A 21187-nucleotide genomic window follows, 5' to 3' on the forward strand; every position below is an offset into this window, starting at 1 on the left:
TACAGCCCAATTATTTTGTTTTATTGATTGATTATGGATTATGTATCTTCAATATGATTATATTCAGAATCCTGATGATGCCACCCTGCCATCCTTGGGGAAATTTAAATATTCAAAATGTCCTCCATGAGGTATTTTCTGGTTGTTTAGTTAGTTAAAATTCGTGACAAATTCTTCGAGGCCTGGGCTTGAAAGGGGGTTTCTATATACCCCCCCCCCAAAAAAAAACAAAACAAAAAAAAAACAATAGTCCCGCCGAATCCCCTGATCTTGGATATATCTCCCAAAAAGTGTTTATGTTCATAGGCGTCTTATCAGTGGCGGGAAATCGGAGGCCCCGAAGAAACCTAGCGATTTTGAACTGGCGACCCTACTCCTTGACACGTATAAGTGTAGGTTCGAAAACACACCACAAACCTTATGATCTTAAACGACCAGCCAACTCCCCGGGGGATATTAAAGATATTTAATTTGTCTCTACAGCATCGTCACCGATTGCCGTAAAAGTACAGATTTTCATAACCTCCTAAGCAAGCCCTTTGTGTCTCAAATCGTATTCAGAAACTTATTCTTAATTAAAATTCTGACGTATATCGACGTTTATGTCCAAACATCCTCATAAATCATTGTCGTGCTTTATTCGATTAAATGGTTTAAGTATTGTTCTGAAATCTGAGTACTAGGATGTTTTGTTTAACTTTTCTTCACACATCACTGATGTACATAGACGTGTATTGTTCCATGATTGATCGAAGTATTGAATATATATATATATATATATATATATATATATATGGAAAACCATTTTATTAAAAAATATGTTCCTCGACTTAATAGTCAATAAGTAACAATTGGCCATTAGCTTCATTAATTTTCTTAAATCTATCCCATGATTATCTTAAACTCATTGTTCATAAATTGAACCCCGTATACTACAGATTAACACATGTGTGTACATGTTTCTATTAGTTAACGATATACTATGTAACCATAGACAATGGTAACTATAGCCAATTAAAACCACAGTGTTACTATGTAAATATGTATAAATATACTATACTGTCCATCTTTATACAATGACATTATTTATGAATAGTCCCAAGACGGACGAAAAGTACTTTAAAATGTTAAAATGTTATTAAACCAGTGCTGAAATCAGTTTGTGTCGGCATACCTTTTTTTTATCTTTTCATCATTTACCGTGAAACAAAGTAGTGCAGCTTTGCGGTTGTGCTAATAATTTTGGATATATATATATATATATATATATATATATATTCAAAGCATGTCAAGTGTCCATGAGTATCATATCAAAACCTGCATAGGTATTTGCATTTCAATATCCCCTACTTTTTTTTAAGTGTATATGATTTTTGCCACAAAAGATCATTTTGCAGATCTTAATTTGTTTTGTATTTTAAGTGACACTATATCTTGGGTCACCCAAATAAAACTATTTTGCCGGTTACCATGGTAACCGTTATATAAATAATTGGTTTTATATCACATTGAAAGGGGAAAACCTAAACCAAACCTTCTTATTAGAGTAGGGATATTAACACATGGCTCAATTTCACATAATCTTATATGGTGATATTGAATTTAACAATAACTTAGTAACATCACACAGGCAGTTCATTTTTGTTTTAACTTTCTAAAATACATTGGAATCATATGTTTTATTTTAGTTGTGTTTATGAAAACCAATTCCACCATTAACAAAAGTTTGACACTTTAAAATATGAATTTATTAGTTTTACATATCCAGACACATTAGCTTAGAATTATAAATCACTGATTTTGACTGGTTACCATGGCAACATTTTTCTAAATAAAAACGAATTTTAATCATATTCCAAAGTGAAAAACGAACGCAACCCTCTTTATTTTGTTGAAGTCCTGAATAAATAATGACACATATGAATTCCACCTGATTATAATATTTATTTTCTACATTGATCATAATATTTTATTTTTCTTCAACAAATTTTCAATACATGTATTTGATCATCGTACCAGCACCAGAGTTCAAGGCATGTTAACTATTGTTTACCATGTCAAAGGTGTCAATCAGCGTCAACTAATTTAGAAAACTTCTGTGTCAGTGTCACTGATGAATGCTCTCTGGTGGGCTTTGCTCCCTACACTTTCTATTCGGATTATCTCCCTTATCATTGGTAATATTTTGAATTCTAACTGATGACATCCACTGGTATGACGCTTACGGCTGGCCCTAAGAGCCATTCACTTGATTTGGTATTTGTTTATGACCGACAACGTCTGCCATATTGGTTATGTTTGCATCAGTCCTATTTAAATGAACATGCATTATCAAGGCTTTAAAGCTTTAAAAACAAATCTCTGTTGGAAATGTCAGATTTATTTCAAACTTATACGCTGCTGGTGTTCGGCAAATCTCCAAGCAATATGTCCCTGACCCTGATGTATGCAAACTTTATGATCCATGTCATTTCATACGGAATTTTTCAAGTACATCCAACGTGGCATCTAAAACATAGAAATAAATAAGAAAGTATTAATCTACTTTTTTAAATAATCTTTACAAAAATTAAGTGAAAAATATTAAAAGGTAATTCTTTTCGATGATACGTGGCGAACCTAAAAACGCTGTGGATATTCGTATGTCAAACTGCTATTTGTCAGACATCTGATCCGTAATTTTCTAGAATATCCAACGTGGCATCTAAAATATATTAATAAATAACTACGTATTAATCTACTTTTTAAATAATCTTTAAAAAAGTAAGTGAAAAATATTAAAAGACCTAATAGTAATTTCTTTTCGATGATATGTGGCGAATCTAACAAGCGGTTGCCATGCAAGATATGCCCACATTTTGCAAGAGACGGACAGAGAACAAGCTCAAAAAAAGAAGTGATTTTTCGTACAATCAAGGGCCATAATTCAGGAAGTTACAATCCGATATGCATGAATATTGAAAGGAACCAAGATCTCTGGGTTATAAACATGTATTTCAAGTTTCATCAAAATCGGATCAAAATTGTGTCCTCTCAAAGAGGGTCCAAAAAATTGATATACCACATATTTACAATATTTGCGTACGATGGGCAGCAATTTTGTCCGGCAGCTTTGGTCCTATATGTACGAAATTCGGACTCAACCATCATAAGGGTGTAACAGTGATATATTTAAACGTTTTTTTAAATCGGATAAAAATTGTGACATCTAGAGGGATCACATCCTAAAAACGCGTTTTTTCGTACAATCGGGGGCCATAATTCAGGAAGTTACGGTCCAATATGCGCGAATATCGAAAGGAACCGAGATCTTTGGGTTTTAAACTTGCATTTCAAGTTTCAACAAAATCGGATAAAAACTGTGACCTCTATAGGGTCCACAACCTTGATATACCATATTTTTACGCTATTTGAGAACGATTATCTTATACGCTGCTGGTGTTCGGCAAATCTCCAAGCAATATGTCCCTGACCCTGATGTATGCAAACTTTATGATCCATGTCATTTCATACGGAATTTTTCAAGTACATCCAACGTGGCATCTAAAACATAGAAATAAATAAGAAAGTATTAATCTACTTTTTTAAATAATCTTTACAAAAATTAAGTGAAAAATATTAAAAGGTAATTCTTTTCGATGATACGTGGCGAACCTAAAAACGCTGTGGATATTCGTATGTCAAACTGCTATTTGTCAGACATCTGATCCGTAATTTTCTAGAATATCCAACGTTTCATCTAAAATATATTAATAAATAACTACGTATTAATCTACTTTTTAAATAATCTTTAAAAAAGTAAGTGAAAAATATTAAAAGACCTAATAGTAATTTCTTTTCGATGATATGTGGCGAATCTAACAAGCGGTTGCCATGCAAGGTATGTCCACATTTTGCAAGAGACGGACAGAGAACAAGCTCAAAAAAAGAAGTGATTTTTCGTACAATCAAGGGCCATAATTCAGGAAGTTACAATCCGATATGCATGAATATTGAAAGGAACCAAGATCTCTGGGTTATAAACATGTATTTCAAGTTTCATCAAAATCGGATCAAAATTGTGTCCTCTCAAAGAGGGTCCAAAAAATTGATATACCACATATTTACAATATTTGCGTACGATGGGCAGCCATTTTGTCCGGCAGCTTTGGTCCTATATGTACGAAATTTGGACTCAACCATCATAAGGGTGTAACAGTGATATATTCAAACGTTTTTTTAAATCGGATAAAAATTGTGACATCTAGAGGGATCACATCCTAAAAACGCGTTTTTTCGTACAATCGGGGGCCATAATTCAGGAAGTAACGGTCCGATATGCGCGAATATCGAAAGGAACCGAGATCTTTGGGTTTTAAACTTGCATTTCAAGTTTCAAAAAAATCGGATAAAAATTGTGACCTCTATAGGGTCCACAACCTTGATATACCATATTTTTACGCTATTTGAGAACGAAGGGCGGCAATTTTGTCTGTCAGTTTTGGGCCGACTTTCACGAAATTCGAACTCAGTCGTCCTTAGGATGTAACGGTGATATAAAAATACGTTTCTTTAAATCGGATAAAAATTATGACCTCTATAGGGTCCACAAGGTAAAAACGCGATTTTTCGTACAATCGGAGGCCATAATTCAGGTCCGATATGCGCGAATATCGAAAGGAACCGAGATCTCTTTGGGTTATAAACTTACATTTCAAGTTTCAACAAAATCGGATAAAAATTGTGATCTCTATAGGGTCCACAACCTTGATATACCATATTTTTACGCTATTTGAGAACGAACAACGTCCATTTTGTCTGTCAATTTTGGGCCGATTTTCACGAAATTCGAACTCAGCCGTCCTTAGGGTATAACGGTGATATAAAAATACGTTTCTTGAAATCGGATAAAAATTATGACCTCTATAGGGTCCACAAGCTAAAAACGCGATTTTCCGTACAATCAGGGGCCATAATTCAGGACGTTACGGTCCGATATGCGCGAATATTGAAAGGAACCAAGATATCTTTGGGTTATAAACTTACATTTCAAGTTTCAACAAAATCGGATACAAATTGTGATCTCTATAGGGTCCACAAACTTGATATACCATATTTTTACGCTATTTGAGAACGAACGACGGCCATTTTGTCTGTCAATTTTGGGACGATTTTCACGAAATACGAACTCAACCGTCCTTAGGGTGTAACGGTGATATAATAATAGTTTTTTTTAAATCGGATAAAAATTATGACCTCTATAGGGTCCACAAGCTAAAAACGAGATTTTTCGTACAATCAGGGGCCATAATACAGGAAGTTACCGGCCGATATGCGCGAATATCGAAAGAAACCGAGATCTTTGGGTTATGAACTTACATTTCAAGTTTGACCAAAATCGGATAAAAATTGTGACCTCTACCAAGAACTATTACCAAGAAACAAAACATCCTGTAATAGAATTAGTAAGCTACGTCAACTCCCAAAATGAGAGAAGTGTTATTAAGTATAATGGAAAGAATAGGCATACCCTGTACTGTGTACAAAACTTGTCACTAATTGTCACTAATTATAAGTAGCTAGATTTACAATAACGTAAACAATCAACAATTTTAAAATGTATGTATAACGTTAGTTTATCTATATATGTTTTCAATATTTATATAATATACAGTCTTACCTGTTGATTGTAGATCTGTATACAATAGGGATACTTTTCTATGTTGCATTCTTTGTCCATTGTAAAGTAAATCAAGTGATAAACAATATAATTACCTATCTGTAGATTTCACATATCAAACCAGGAAACAATTATCACTAACGGTTACATTGATTCACATAAGGGATTAGATCATTCTATGTTAATAAATTGTTGCAATTAATATGAATAAATAGTTGATAGGAACTATAGGTGACAATAAATATAAATTTGTTTTCCCTTCTAAATAAAAGATTATATCATGTTTTAATGGTTATGTTGGATATCTATATTATTATCAAATACACGACCAACACTATCATGAGGAAGTTTGGCTATATTGTGTAAAATAAGATTCGCTATCTAAATTTTGTCAAGTAAACCAAATTGATTTCTTTATTATAAACATTTTTTACATTCAATGGAATGGAAATTATAGATACGCAATAAACATATATATAATAGAAAGGGGAGGGGTTTAAAATATCGTCAACATAGTCTTTCCGAAATATGAGACTGACACATGGTTATTTTTTGTGGTCCATCTCTATGCAATGACATTATTTATGAATAATCCCAAGACAGACGAAAAGTACTTTAAAATGTTAAAACGTTATTAAACCAATTTTGTGTGTGTGTTAATATTTAGGAGATAAAGACTTCGTGTTTCGCATTTAGAGGGGTGTTATTGTCCAATAGACATGTCCTGAGATCATTAGGACCCGTGACGCGTTGGCGTTTCTGGTTCTAATGTAAAATCTCAGGAAATGCCTTTTTTACAATAACACCCCTCTAAATGCGAAACAGGAATTGTTTATCGACATTGTAACATGTTTTTTTTTTATCATTTTAAAAGAAATTAGGAACAGAGGGGTGTTATTGTCCAATCGACAGTGTCTAATTGACCAATCAAAACGCAAGATTCACCCTTAAGCATGTTACAATTTTGGATGTATATACAGTCGGTTTAACAGATATATCCCGATAAATGTATATAATGTGAATAGTTTGTTAGGTGTAAAATAGATTTTTTCAATTGATCAATTTACATGGTTTGTCTGGTAAAAACGCAAATCTCTAAAATAATATTACAACGTGTACTTCAACATCTCCCTTAAGAAATGCAATAGGGTTTAACGTCCTCCAGTTCTGCACCGATTTGGTGGGCTAATAAAGACGGATGCCTTCAATTTGACTGTTCCACTACATTGCAAATACAACATACATAATTTAAGAGACATTCGTCAATTCACAACTGAGATACAGACGTTTGGATATTCAATTTACGAGACATATATAAAGCGTTAAATAAAATTGAATGGATTTTCAAGTCCTGTTTTCAGTACCGACTCTGTCATTCTCCATGTGGTTTGATTGAGGTTTAGCCCTGCCTGTGGCGTTTCAGTCGACTTTAAGTCAAATTCCACCTGCCAAAAGATCTTTTACATACAGACAAACGTGTACGCACGACTATTGGCTGTTATAAGGGACATTTTATCAAGGGTTCTTTTACGTACACGCTAATGTGTACACGGGACCTCGATTTTCCGTCCCGTCCGAACGACTGTGCGTTGTCCTTTGCCAAATTTTATATACATTGCAGCACTGAACAGACATGAGTAGATCTAATTCCATCGTACTATGCGCCAGGAATCGAGTGGCCGTTCGGATGGTATGAAAAACCGGGGTCCAATGTAAATGTAAAATAATCCTTAACAGTTAAATAAATGAAATGATGGGGTTAAACGCCGTACTGTTCTTGTTCGACTGGGCTAATGAAGACGGGCATACGCTATACAGTGTGCTATGAGGGAAATTTGCCCGGACAGCGGCACTACGGCCTACTCTAATATAGAATTCCAACTGTTCGGGGATCTTTTACGTGCACACCAATGTGTACACGGGACCTTCGTTTTTCGTCCCAGTTAAAGATCAGTTGGCTCTATATGGCGTATAATTAGCCCAGACGGTGTAGAAAAGTATGAGTTAAACCCCATTTCTTTTCATTTCAAAACCATCTACACCAATTTCAGATACGTCAACCGGAAACAAAAACATTGGGTATTTAAAAAACTTGTTTACATCGAAATAAAATCCCTTCAAATCCTCAGTACATTCAGCCAAAAAGAAAAGAAACATTTCTACGATTTATTTTATTTGACATAAATATCAAAATCATTACTTCACAATAATTTCAAATTACGTACAAATAATAAAATGTATTTTAAAATTGAAAGGAATTGTCATTAAGAATTGCATTAAAAGAATATTACCAGTATCAATATTTAGAATTACATTAGTATTAAGAATTGTGTCAATAAGCCATTATTAAGAATTGTATCAAAAAAAGCCATTGTCATTATTGAAGATTTCATCAAAAAATCATTTCCATTAATATTAAGAACTGCATCAAAAAAAATCCCATCTTTAAAGTACTTAAAACAGCAAAACATGAATTAAATGACAATTAAAAAAACATAATGGAAATTTACTAAAATTATTTGGATATAATACCAAAAAAATAATCCTTATAAGACATATAAAAATAGATTTCACTAAAATTAACACACTTATATGGATACCCTACTTCTGAATTTGATTAACATGCTATGTTTCAATACACATACAGGTATGGTTATCAAGCTTTAAAACGATACCTGTTTTACACATTATATAACATAATCATCTTTACATCAAGAATTTCCCAATAAATACAGAAATAATCTTAATGAAGCAGTAGAAAATTATCCTATAGAATGAGCAAGTTTTAAAACACCAAAAATAGGGAGTGAGTTTCTCTTTAGAGCAGGTAGTGATGCATAGCTTATTGAGAGCAGTTTATATAAATCCCAAAAAGGGTTCTAAATACCGAAAACATGGAATGGATGCTTAATTCTGTTGAGCGATTTCGAATAAATATTTCTATTCATTACCATTAATATCGTTTTAATTAACATTGATATTATATGCATGAACATTAATATTATATGCATTAACATAACACTGTTTGCGTTAACATTAATATCATTAACATAATATTGTGTCCATTAACATAATAGTGTATGCATAAACATAGTATACATTAACATTGTGTTAACATTAACATTGTGTTAACATTAACATTGTGTTAACATTACTATTGTATGCATTAACATTAATACAGTATACAATTGGAACAAATCATGACAAAACCAATGAATAATTCTTTCCACAGTTATGCTTTAATGCCTGGTAATTTCAAATTTAAGAAAAAACATTTAATGCAGCCTAAGTTCATGCACAAACCCAGTCCAATCAGTGCAAACCCTCTCTAATCAGTCCAAACCCTCTTAAATCAATCCAAACCCTCTTAAATCAGTCCAATAAGCCACTGAGCAGGACAATTGCTAAAGGGATACTACCAATTTAAAGTATTAAACACAGTAAACAGTGTCAGTCACATAACTAATGTCTACCTCTTTTATATAAAACATGCAAAAAATACAATGTTATGTCATGCTAAGGCACTCAAAATTAGCACAGGAAAAAATATACTGTCAAAGTCTTACAACCACTGCTTTATGCAGATAAAGAATTAACCATTGAATAACTTTTGATTTTATAAATATTTTCCTTAAAATTATTGATGTCATAAATATTTTCCTTAAAATTATTAATGTAATAAATATTTTCCTTAAAATTATTAATGTAATAAATATTTTCCTTAAAATTATTGATGTAATAAATATTTTCATTAAAATTATTGATGTCATAAATATTTTCATTCAAATTATTGATTGAAAATGTCCTGCCAAAAAATCCCTTAATTAAACAGAACTTCTAAGATATGTATGTGTCCACCCATCAAGATGGCGCTGCATTTGTCCCACTTGGAATATATCAACTTTTAATGCAAAATCAGAGTTCACAGTGTTCTTTTTTCTTGAATCATGGCACAATATTTTCAAGTCACATATATCTATATACAAAAATCTTTTATTATGTAAATTAAAAATTTAAAATTTTTAGAATTAAGGCAAACCTGATAATAAAACCATATGTCAGGTAAAAATTCAGGAATAATCAGGTATAATTCTTGTGGTGTTGTTCTGTCATTTTGTCCGGGCAAAGATTAGTCTTTCTTTCTTTCTTTGTTTTTTTTTGGGGGGGGGGGGGGAATAGTGCCTGATATTCTGTCATGTATCATAAATTCTACCGGTATTTCCAGGTCTAAATTCAGATGAAATCATCCTAATATAAAAGTTTTACCAGGGGCGGATCCAGGGGTGGGGGTCGAGGGGGGGGGGGCAGTGGGTGATCCTATTAATACATAATAAAAATTGACGTCAAACGGGGAGTTGGATTTCTCCCTTTAAAAGCTCAGTGTGTATGTCTATCATGCCTATGATGATCATGTATTGTCAACTGTCAAATTTCCTTAACAGGAACCTGACAAACCCCCTCCTGCAAAAATTCCTGGATCTGCCCCTTGTTACATACAGGAATACACTATATAAAGCTGAGAATACTCATATTAGTTATAATATTACACATTAAGAATGTTAAAATTCACAATCTAATCATATACAAAACATATATAAAATCAAATATATTTACATCTAAATATTTCCAAATTAGCCCATGACATTTCTGTTACCCAAATTCTTTAAATGCTACATGAAATAATGTCTGCCTCAATGTTGTAAATGCTTGGTTGGGATGCCATTTAGTCCTAACCAATCATAGTGTCTTTCATAAAATAATATCATTAAAAAAAATGCCAAATAAACTAACCAAAAAAAAAGGTTATAAACAAGTCCAAAGTTTGGCCAACCAATCAATGGGAGACTCACAACTACGTGGATGCCTATCTGTGGATTAACTGGCGATTATCAGTGGTATATCCATGGACCTTATAATAAGTTATAAGGTCCACGTTGTACCCAGCGACCTGATCAACAGATAATTAGAGCTTTTATCCAAAACTAATCATTGAGAGACCCCCAATGATGTACTTTGTCTTATAAACTGGCCAAGGATAATCTGTGACATCACTGTGGAATAAAGTAATTCCTGGTTATTACAATATATTAAGCGTTTTATGCCTAAACAACATGTCAAGACCAATATCCTATATTTGAATTTAAATAGTTTGGGAATATGCCAATCATATGGTAATCATTATTTTAAACTCTTTAATATTTATGTATACCACAGTCATACTATTTTAATATTTATGTATACTACAGTCATATTATTTTAATATTTATGTATACTACAGTCATATTATTTTAATTTTTATGTATACCACAGTCATATTATTTTAATATTTATGTATACCACAGTCATATTATTTTAATATTTATGTATACCACAGTCATATTATTTTAATATTTATGTATACCAGTCATATTATTTTAATATATACTACAGTCATATTATTTTAATATTTATGTATACCACAGTCATATTATTTTAATATTTATGTATACTACAGTCATATTATTTTAATATTTATGTATACTACAGTCATATTATTTTAATATTTATGTATACTACAGTCATATTATTTTAATATTTATGTATACTACAGTCATATTATTTTAATATTTATGTATACTAGTCATATTATTTTAATATTATGTATACTACTATACAGAAGCTGTTTTGGTTAAAGGGGACATCAGATCAGTTTCTCTCTTACACTCTAAACGGATGGAATTATTAGTACCGGTATATGTTTCCGATGACAACCAAAACAAATCAACTTTGTGGTTCCAGACCGTTTTATTGTTTCCCCATAAAAACTCTAAAACTGATGGAAATAGTATGTATATGTTTCGATGACAACCAAAACAAATCAACTTTGTGGTTCCAGACTGTTTTATTGTTTCCCCATAAAAACTCTAAAACTGATGGAAATAGTATGTATATGTTTCCAATGACAACTAAAACAAATCAACTTTGAGGTTCCAGACCCAATAATCAATTATTATGTAATCAAAATATATTTAAAAAATCTACAAATATATTCAAATTAATTCAGTAAAAATTGTCGTCAAAATTAAAACCTGTACAATAACCGTTATTTATTAATTAAAACCCCAGAAATAAAAAGAGTGTGAACAAATGTTTCATGCAAATAAATAAATTTTAACTTTTGTTTATATTTCATCATTTACAGCTGTATATTTTATGCCTTTCCGAAATGATGTGAAATTTAATTTTTTCTGTCTGGATAATGTGACCTTGTACTAAAGTCACATCACGTCATTTAGTGCTATAGGAATCCCTTGTAAACAATATCTATACTAATATTTGTGACTGTCGTTTGTTTGTCTGTATTTGGTGTATAGGGAGGGATATCTCGAACCAGGGAGTAAAAAAGGCCTGGTGGCATTAAAGTTTTAAGTCTAATAGGAATATCAGTCAGTTCATTTCCATTTGACATATCTTTGTAAATACTGAATTGAATTGAACCATTGCAAGGGATTCCTATTGCGCTAAAATGACGCATTGCGACTTTTAACAACAAAAAGAAAAAAAAAACAATGAAAAAAAATTTTAAAAGGGATTTCACAATAGTAGACTGAGAAAAACTTTTATATTCAAGATTTTTTGCAGTTCTTAAAAATATCTAAACAGCAAAAATAAAACTCAGTAGAACACAGATCAACGATACGGCCATAACACTAGCTGTTGTCAAGCTACCGGCCTTGTTACCCGGGCAACCAGCACAACCGCCTTCTTTGCAAAATTCTTTACAGAAATCGGTGGTTGGTTTTACGATATTGTACATCACCGAGCTTTCAATTTCTAAAATAAAAAGTAAACAGTACATTTTTAAAAGAACAAAATCGTTTTTTACAAGAACAAAATACATTTTTGACAAAGGGTATAAAGTTTGCTGACTGAAAGTAGTTTTTCAGGGTTGGGCACAGGGTTGTGTTTGGGGATGCAAATTAACCTACCTGTTTGGCACAGGGTTGTGTTTGGGAGCACAAATGGATCTACCTGTTTGGCATGGGGTTGTGTTTGGGATACGAGTGGACCTACCTGTTTGATAATACGCCATAGCTTTGACTGGTGCATCTTGTATATTATCAACTTGTTGAGTCTGCACCAATTCTACATTAAAACATGTCTCTGCTGTTGGAATCTGTAAACATAGAAATTTTATTAAAGTTTATGTTTGTTGAATTTGATAATTAAAAAAAATTAACACATTATACATAGATAGAACTCAATGACCATTGAATACCGCATAAAACTCCATGCAAGTCTCAAAATACACTGTACTATCCAGATTATCAAAAAAAAAAAAAAAAAAAAAAAAAACCCCATCACCAATAAGGTTAAAATTCATCATAGGTTCCGCCCTTTTTTCTTTCTTTTTTTACAAAAATGTGGTTGCCTAGGGGTTATGTCATTATTGTTTGACCTACATGTAATTCTGAAAGTGACGTCTGTGTCCACGCCATTGAATACAACCATAGGTTATTCAATGGCTGTATTCAATATTTGCTTGTATTTGCATGTAGTTCTAGAATAAAAGTTGTTATTTGCAGAATGTTCTTTGAAATAGATATGTTTTTAAAGTCTTCTTAAAAATTTCCAAAGAAGGACACTCTTTCAGATTTCGTGGTCCAGTAGACTCCACATATAACAGACATGCATACAATGGACAATCGCTTATAATGGACACAACAGTTTGGTCCCAATTTTTGTAATAGAAATTTCTTATTTTCAAAGTCTTTTATAGTGGACACTGTATAACGGACAATTGTTTATAACGGATGATTTTCGTCGGTCCCTAATCAACAAATCAATGTAATATAACGGACTCTAGAATAAGCAGAATAAAATGATATTACTGATTTTATTATCGGTGACCGGAATATTTTTCTCAGGAAATATCCATACTGATTTTATGGGAAACATTTTTCCAGGAAAATTCAGCCCAGGCACAACAGCGATTCCACACACATGGAAATCTCGAATAACAACTGAAATTTTGAGATTTCAATTTGTTCAAAAGTAAATTTTGGTCTTCTTCTGCCTCAAGTAAATTTCAAAAGTCTTCTCAATACGTATATTCGTCCAGACTTTTTCAAATAAGCTTGTTTATTTTGAACATTCATAATATGTGAATACATACTGTACATGACTTTTATGTAAATACATGTATGCTCTGTAGATTCTGCATATTATAAATGTTGTTATTTTATGTGATGGTGTTACCTTCTGGTCGCTAATTCAGGGTCGATAGCAGATTTTTTGTATAACGGACACCGTTTATAACAGACGATTTATAACAGTTTATTTCATAGTTTTGATCCTGCTACCCTGATGGATCTGTCATTGTGGTTTTCAGTGATCTTCATCAAACAAACTATTTCTCAGTCAGTAAATGAAATGAAATGGGGTTCAACGTCCTTCTGCTCCGACTGGGCTAGTAAAGACAGAGAGAGAGAGAGAGAAATGGGGTTAAACGTCCACTCGACACAAACTAGGTCATTTCGGGACTAACATATGGTTTAATTTTATTTCAATATTTCGCTTGCGCGTAGGGGTCTTTAGCAGTGGGAGGAAACCGGAGGACCCGGAGTAAACCCACGAGGTTGGACAGGCGACCCTACTCCTTGCCACGTACAACCGGGGATTCGAAACCACGCCAGTCGACTCAATGACAGACTTTATGATACAGCGCGCGCACGCTAACCATTCAGCCATCCAACCCCCCTAGTAAAGACAGACAGCCACACACCATACAGTGTGCTCTGAGGGAAATTTTGCTAGGACAGCGGTACTATGACCTACTCTTACATCAAATTCCATCTACAAATGTGTACATGGGACCGGAGTTTTTTTATCCCATCCAAATGACTAGACAGCTGTCCTTTGTTAGGTCACCAGTACTGCACCACTGCTGGGAGAAACCAAGGCACAGTTGCTCAGTCAGTAAGGCACTGGCTCACTAAACAGGAGGTCCCAGAGGTTTCAGTTCATTTCTCTCCCAATCTGATTAAACACACAGAACATATTCCGTTTCATTTTTTATAGTTCAAAATTTTGTTATAGGCCTACTTGTCTTCACAGCACTAGGATCTGGAAGAGTTGTTATCATTGATGTGTTCTGGATGATGTGAGTAATTAGCCAATAAAATGGTCTGTTACGGCGAACTTTTGGCGTGAGGTGCATGGAAGTCTGGGTAATCCACTAGAAATATCAATGTTGATTGGTTAATCAAATGTCTGACGTCATAGGGTCAAAAGCCACTTGTATGACCTGTGACGCGTTCCCCCCCCCCCAAACAACTGGTCAGATCTTCATGTAGCGTAGGCCATCGAGAGTATAAAAAATCGAAACGAAATATAGATCTGTATTTTAATCAGATAGTTTCTGTCCATATGTCAATTGACTGTGCTTACCTGTTTCTGTCCATACGTCAATTAACTGTGCTTACCTGTTTCTGTCCATACGTCAATTAACTGTGCTTACCTGTTTCTGTCCATACGTCAATTAACTGTGCTTACCTGTTTCTGTCCATACGTCAATTAACTGTGCTTACCTGTTTCTGTCCATACGTAAATTAACTGTGCTTACCTGTTTCTGTCCATACGTCAATTAACTGTGCTTACCTGTTTCTGTCCATACGTCAATTGACTGTGCTTACCTGTTTCTGTCCATACGTCAATTAACTGTGCTTCCCTGTTTCTGTCCATACGTCAATTAACTGTGCTTAACTGTTTATGTCCATACGTCACGATCAATTAACTGTGCTTACCTGTTTCTGTCCATACGTCAATTAACTGTGCTTACCTGTTTCTGTCCATACGTCAATTAACTGTGCTTACCTGTTTCTGTCCATACATCAATTAACTGTGCTTACATGTTTCTGTCCATATGTCAATTAACTGTGCTTACATGTTTCTGTCCATACATCAATTAACTGTGCTTACCTGATCTAGATAGATGGTAATGGATTCATCTTTAAACTCTGATCGTTTAACGAGTTTATTTTTATTTAATTGTTCCATGTTGTTGGGAAGATGACCAGATGGCATGTCTACCTGAATAATACTCATACCAATATCAGCTTCACAACTACCAAATAAAAAAAAAAAACCATCAAATAACATACAAATTTCATTCAAAAAACATCTTGTTACCAAGTTTTAATGGCTTGCACACACAATGTCAGTCACGCATATACCAAATTAAAAACATTACCGGTTTCATTCACAACACATCCTTGCACACACAATGACTATCTCACAACTACATCAAATACAAGTTTCAAATCAAAGGAGAGAGAGCAATGGGGTTTAATGTCCACTTGACACAAACTGGGTCATTTTGGGACTAACATATAGTTCAATTTTACTTCAATAATTCGCTTGCATGAAGGGGTCTTTAGGTGTAGGAGGAAACCAGGCAAAACCCACTACGTTGGTAGGCTGGACAGGTGACCCTACTCCTTGTCATGTCCAAGCAGGGAATCGAAACCATGTCACTTCACTCCATGCCACCCTAATCGCCGACAAAAATCATAGGACACGACCAAAATTAAAGGACATGGCCACAATCATGATCAAAATCAAAGGACACAACCAAAATAACGACCAATATCAAAGGACACGACCACAATCACGACCAAAATCAAAGGACATGACAAAAATCACAGGACACAACCCAAATCAAAAGACACAACGAAAATCATGACCAAAATCAAAGAACACAACCAAAATCAAAAGACACAACCAAAATCAAAGGATACCTAATTATAAACAAATATAATTATACATGCCTTTTGCTCTAAACCATTATGTGATATTTGTTCTCACCTGACACAAGTCCGGACATTTGTTGTCTGGTCGTTGATTTTCTGGGTTCCAGCTTTCAGTACGATGGGTGCTTTATTGGCACCTTCAATAGGCAACAGGGTTGGAACAGACTTCTTTGTATAATATCTCCACATGACCTATACAATAAATTTTATATTCCCTTTTAATTTTCTATAATGATATATATTATTTTTGAGGCTAAAATTTGTTCCAGGCACTTCCGTAATGGGAGAATTAAGTTATTAGTCCTTGTTTGTGATCATATTAGAATCAGCAGTATTTTTCTTGTCCTAATATGACAAAATCTTGAATTTACCTCCTTTATTCCATGCACATCCCCAACCTGCACAGTGCACATTCCCACCCTGCACATCCCCACCCTAACTCGCCTGCAGCAATAGGGGTAATTTACTTAAAATGTTGGATATAAATGACTCACCTTTACAATTATCATACCAGAGCCAGTAGCGGATATTTCAACCTGTGTTGTATCATCAGGTAACTGTAATAATAATGATGATAATAATGATAATAATAATGATGATAATGATGATAATAATGATGGTGATGAATGATGATAATAATGATGATAATAATGATGGTGATGATAATAATGATAATAATAATGGTGATGATAATAATGATGGTGATGATAATAATGATGGTGGTGAATGATGATAATGATGGTGATGATGATAATAATGATGGTGATGATAATAATAATGATGATAATAATGATAGTGATGACAATAATACTGATGGTGATGAATGATGATAATAATGATGGTGATGAATGATAATAATAATGATGGAGATGATGATAATAATGGTGATGATAATGATAATAATAATGGTGATGATAATAATAATGATGGTGATGACTGATGATAATAATGATGGTAATGATAATAATAATGATAATAATAATGATAATAATAATGATGGTGATGATATTAATAATAATAATAATAATAATGGTGATGATGATGATAATGATGGCGATGAATGATGATGATGAATGCTGACAATAACACGACCAAGGTTTCATTGCATGAATGGTTTTTTTTAAGATGTTGGAGGAAAATGCTACTCAGTGTCATATACATACGTGGCAGTGGGGCTGTATCTATGACTTACATATATAACAAACATTAAGTTTCACAGTGCCTGTATGTCTGGCCCCCCATCCACCCCTCCACTGGCCCACACACAGTAACGATAATTCATCTTGGGACTAACATATGGTTCAATGATTTGCATGTAGTGGGAGAAAATAGAAGGAACCAGTGAAAACCCACGAGGATGGACATGCTCAAGACAAACTACTTGAAAAGTAGGCTGAATATTCAAAATTGTCAATGGGAACAATACTTACTTGGTAAGACTGAAGTAACAAGGAGTTTTGTGGATTAACTGTAAATGTTTGAACCTTGCTTCCTGTTTTTACGTTAAGAGTTACATCAAGATCACCACTAGACATTAGTTCGGCGAAACTAGCTAATGCCTGTAAGCCAACTACTGTATCCTAGAAACATAAGTTATCAAAACAAAAAATTATTAAAGTCTGCGTACGTCATTTGAAATTTTTCCAAAATTTTTAAACAGTTTTACCTACTGTACTCAAATTGAATATTCAACATTTGAAGATTTGAATTCTCTCAATCCCCTAAACACTAGGGGTCTTTAGCAATGGGACGAAACCGGAGGACCCGGATAAGACCCACGGGGTAGGACACATGACCTACTCCTTGTCACGTACAACCAGGGAATTGAAACCATGCCAGCTGATCAATGACAGCCATTATGATACAGCGCGCACATGCTAACCACACGACCCCCCCACCTCCCCCTCGCTGCATAAGATGCCAACCAAAAGGAGGGCTGAAACATATTTGTTGTAATTAATTACCTCACAATTCTAATCACACCATCTCTGCTGTCAGAACCAACAGAACTGAAATCCATGTCATTCGATCGCAGTTCTGTCAATTCGCAATCTGATTAAAATTCAGATCTATATTTTGTTTCATTTTTTTATACTTTCGATGGCCTACACTACATTGATGTTACTAGTGTCTTACCCACAGTTCCGGGCAAAAAAGGTCAAACACTCGATTCGACAGACCATTTGATTGGCTGACCCTTCATTTCAAGCAGAACACAAGTTAAATAAGTCTTCCAGATCCAAGTGTAGTAAAGACAAGTAAAACGAAATTTTGAACTATAAAAACGAAACGAAATAGGATCTGTGTTTTAACCAGATTGGTCAGTTCGAGACGTTCCAGACTGACAATCGAACGAGCATCTCCTCTGTTCACCTGACTCACCTGAGTAGAGTGGAAACCACCCTTGGAGTTTTGCTGTGACATAAGCCACTTGATAATGTCTCTGCTAGAAGCAACGTTTCCGGTCTTGGTGTAGGCCAGAACTACGTACGCCCATGTCTCTACGTCTGAAGATGTGGCACGGGGAGGATGGTACATCATTGCTTCGGGTTTAGCAACATCACCAACTGTAACAGGGTCGGGTGAAGTGGGTTTTGTCCATGGTTTCACTCCATCTACAAGAAAAACATTTTTATAACATGAAACTTTCCTCCCATGAACCATATGCTTCACACAAAATTATAAGATAGGTTGCCAGGCAACCAAACATACACCCACAGCAGCTAAGTTGTCCGAGAAGTCAACAAGAGTTGTCGCATATTTTTTCTATTGTCGATAATGAAAAATTTATAATACACTCAAATCTGATTAAGAGTAACACTTTAAGTAATTATCAGAGAATCATTAGTATCTGTTTGGCTTTTAGTTCTTGCTCCATGCTAACGTTTAGTATACAAAACATTTAATATCATGGTTTTAGCTGTTCAAGTTAACAAAATTGAAAATCATGGGCCATAACTCTGGTAGTAATTATTAGAAATCAATGAAAATCACTGGGCTTCTTCTACTCATGACCTTAAACACTGTGATTAAATTTTAAGTCTATTGGATATTCACTTTAGCCTCTACAGCATCCACAAGATTTTTCAAAGTGATAAAGGATTCTTCGTCTCATGACCTGAAACACAGGACTAAACAGGACTAAATAGCTATCTTGTCAGGCCCTCCCGTCCTGCATCACTTGAAGTCAATCGGATATTAACTTTAATCTCTAGAGCATCTACAAGATATTTTGAAGTGATCAAGGGACGTAACTCTGGCAGCAATTATCGGAAATAGGTGAAAATCAGTAGGTCGGATATTAACTTAAGCCTCTGGAGGTGGACGCCAGACCGACGGAGGGGAACGACGACAATAAATGACTACATTTCAATGTGGGCGTATAAAAAAATCAAATTCACAAGGTTTTCAGCAAAGGGGTGGGCTTAACTGCAGAATGGAAAGTCAAAGAACATTGTAGAGGTTCGTCCTCTCATGACCACCATAATTCACACAAAATTTAAAAAAAAAAATGATATAAATTGTAGCCTCAATCATGTTCTCAAGGTAGATGAATATAATTTGTCCTCTAATGAAAACAATATTACTTCTCTCTAAGAGGGAGATAGAGAGAAATGGGGTTTAACGTCCACTCGACACAAACTAGGTCATTGGTTTATTTTTTTTTCAATGGTTTAAGGAAACCAGAGGACCCCGAGAAAACCCATGAGGTTGGACAAGTGACCATACTTGTCGCCACATACAACCGGGAAATTGAAACCACACCAGTTCACTCAATGACAGACCTTATGATACAACGTGCACGCGCTAACCATTCGGCCATCTAACTGCCCACTCTCTAAAGAACTGGGGTTAATCACTATTAAGGGTACGACGTTGTATAAAAAACTACTAGTGCCCTAACCAATCGACTTACATGGCCCAGGGTTGTAATAAAAATTACAGTTGCCCTGACCAAGCGACTTTCAGCTGATTAATTTTGGTAACGAATGTCCAATTTACAAGTATTTAATTTCCTGATCACTGTTCAAAAAGTAATCATTTTACAACAATAATTAATTGGGTTGTTTGTTTTTAAACAGTAAAATTTCTTGATCACTGTTCACAAAATGCTTGCAAATTGGACACTCATTATCAAAACTGAATGGTCAGCGTTAAACTGGACACAAGTACAGATTAGATGATTTTTGGTGAGTTTAAACAAGTTTTACAAATTTCTAAAAGGAGATTAGATATTGAATAAATGTGAAAGAAATAAGATCTAAATACACAAGATTAAATGATACCTGGGTTACAGTGATATTGGTGCCCTGATTGCTCAGTACAAAGAGTTACCAGTGCCCTGATTTACACGGACCTGTGTTTAAAAACTTACCATTTAATTGTTGGAGTAACATTGCTGCTTTATTACTGTTGGCTAAGGTTAAAGCATAGGCTATGATTGCTCTGTCGTAAGGTTTGGTGATATCATTGCCATCTACCAAATTTTCAAGATATTTAATCGATTTACTTGTAGCGACAGTATATTTAGTTTTCTGTAAAAAATATCACAAGATAATAATTATGTAAAGAAATCAACAAAAGTGGGCAACGATACAAGCTTGTTTTTCTCCAGGTACTATAGATTCCTCCCCCATCTAAGAACCCTGTGCATATATGAAATGAAATGAAATGGGGTTTAACGTCCTACTGTTCTGCTCCAAACTGGGCTAATGAAGACGGGCATACGCCATACAGT

At 34.1% G+C, this 21187-nt stretch overlaps 1 protein-coding gene and 2 long non-coding RNA genes across 9 annotated transcripts in view; all 3 read right to left on the reverse strand.

Annotated features, from left to right (window-relative positions):
- Nucleotides 1-1753: 1753 nt before the first annotated feature.
- Nucleotides 1754-5739, reverse strand: LOC130012254 (uncharacterized). Of its 2 annotated transcripts, none has more exons than XR_008787641.1 (3): nt 5660-5739; nt 3395-3543; nt 1754-2508 (listed from the first exon to the last, which is right to left on the reverse strand). It is a non-coding gene; the product is annotated as an uncharacterized LOC130012254 (long non-coding RNA). The 2 variants fall into 2 exon arrangements; XR_008787642.1 differs by having other exon boundaries at nt 3385-3543.
- A 2072-nt stretch (nt 5740-7811) lies between these two features.
- LOC130012317 (uncharacterized) lies at nt 7812-12271 on the reverse strand. The gene is made up of 2 exons (XR_008787739.1): nt 10707-12271; nt 7812-10670 (listed from the first exon to the last, which is right to left on the reverse strand). It is a non-coding gene; the product is annotated as an uncharacterized LOC130012317 (long non-coding RNA).
- Nucleotides 12272-12281: 10 nt separating this feature from the next.
- LOC126816946 (CD109 antigen) overlaps nt 12282-21187 on the reverse strand; it is a 78592-nt gene continuing 69686 nt past the window's right edge. For all 6 annotated transcript variants that reach the window (XM_050543743.2, XM_050543740.2, XM_056099941.1 and 3 more), the window contains 8 exons: nt 20825-20984; nt 18832-19064; nt 17880-18029; nt 16944-17006; nt 16505-16641; nt 15620-15764; nt 12713-12815; nt 12282-12472 (listed from right to left, as the gene is read on the reverse strand). In XM_050543743.2, the coding sequence (XP_050399700.2) occupies nt 12294-12472; nt 12713-12815; nt 15620-15764; nt 16505-16641; nt 16944-17006; nt 17880-18029; nt 18832-19064; nt 20825-20984 (1170 nt within the window). In that variant the 3' untranslated portion in view covers nt 12282-12293. The remainder of the gene's footprint in view (nt 12473-12712; nt 12816-15619; nt 15765-16504; nt 16642-16943; nt 17007-17879; nt 18030-18831; nt 19065-20824; nt 20985-21187) is intronic.

Source organism: Patella vulgata, chromosome 3 (assembly GCF_932274485.2).
Source record: "Patella vulgata chromosome 3, xgPatVulg1.2, whole genome shotgun sequence".
In the NCBI taxonomy this organism is placed as follows: Eukaryota; Metazoa; Mollusca; class Gastropoda; family Patellidae; genus Patella; species Patella vulgata.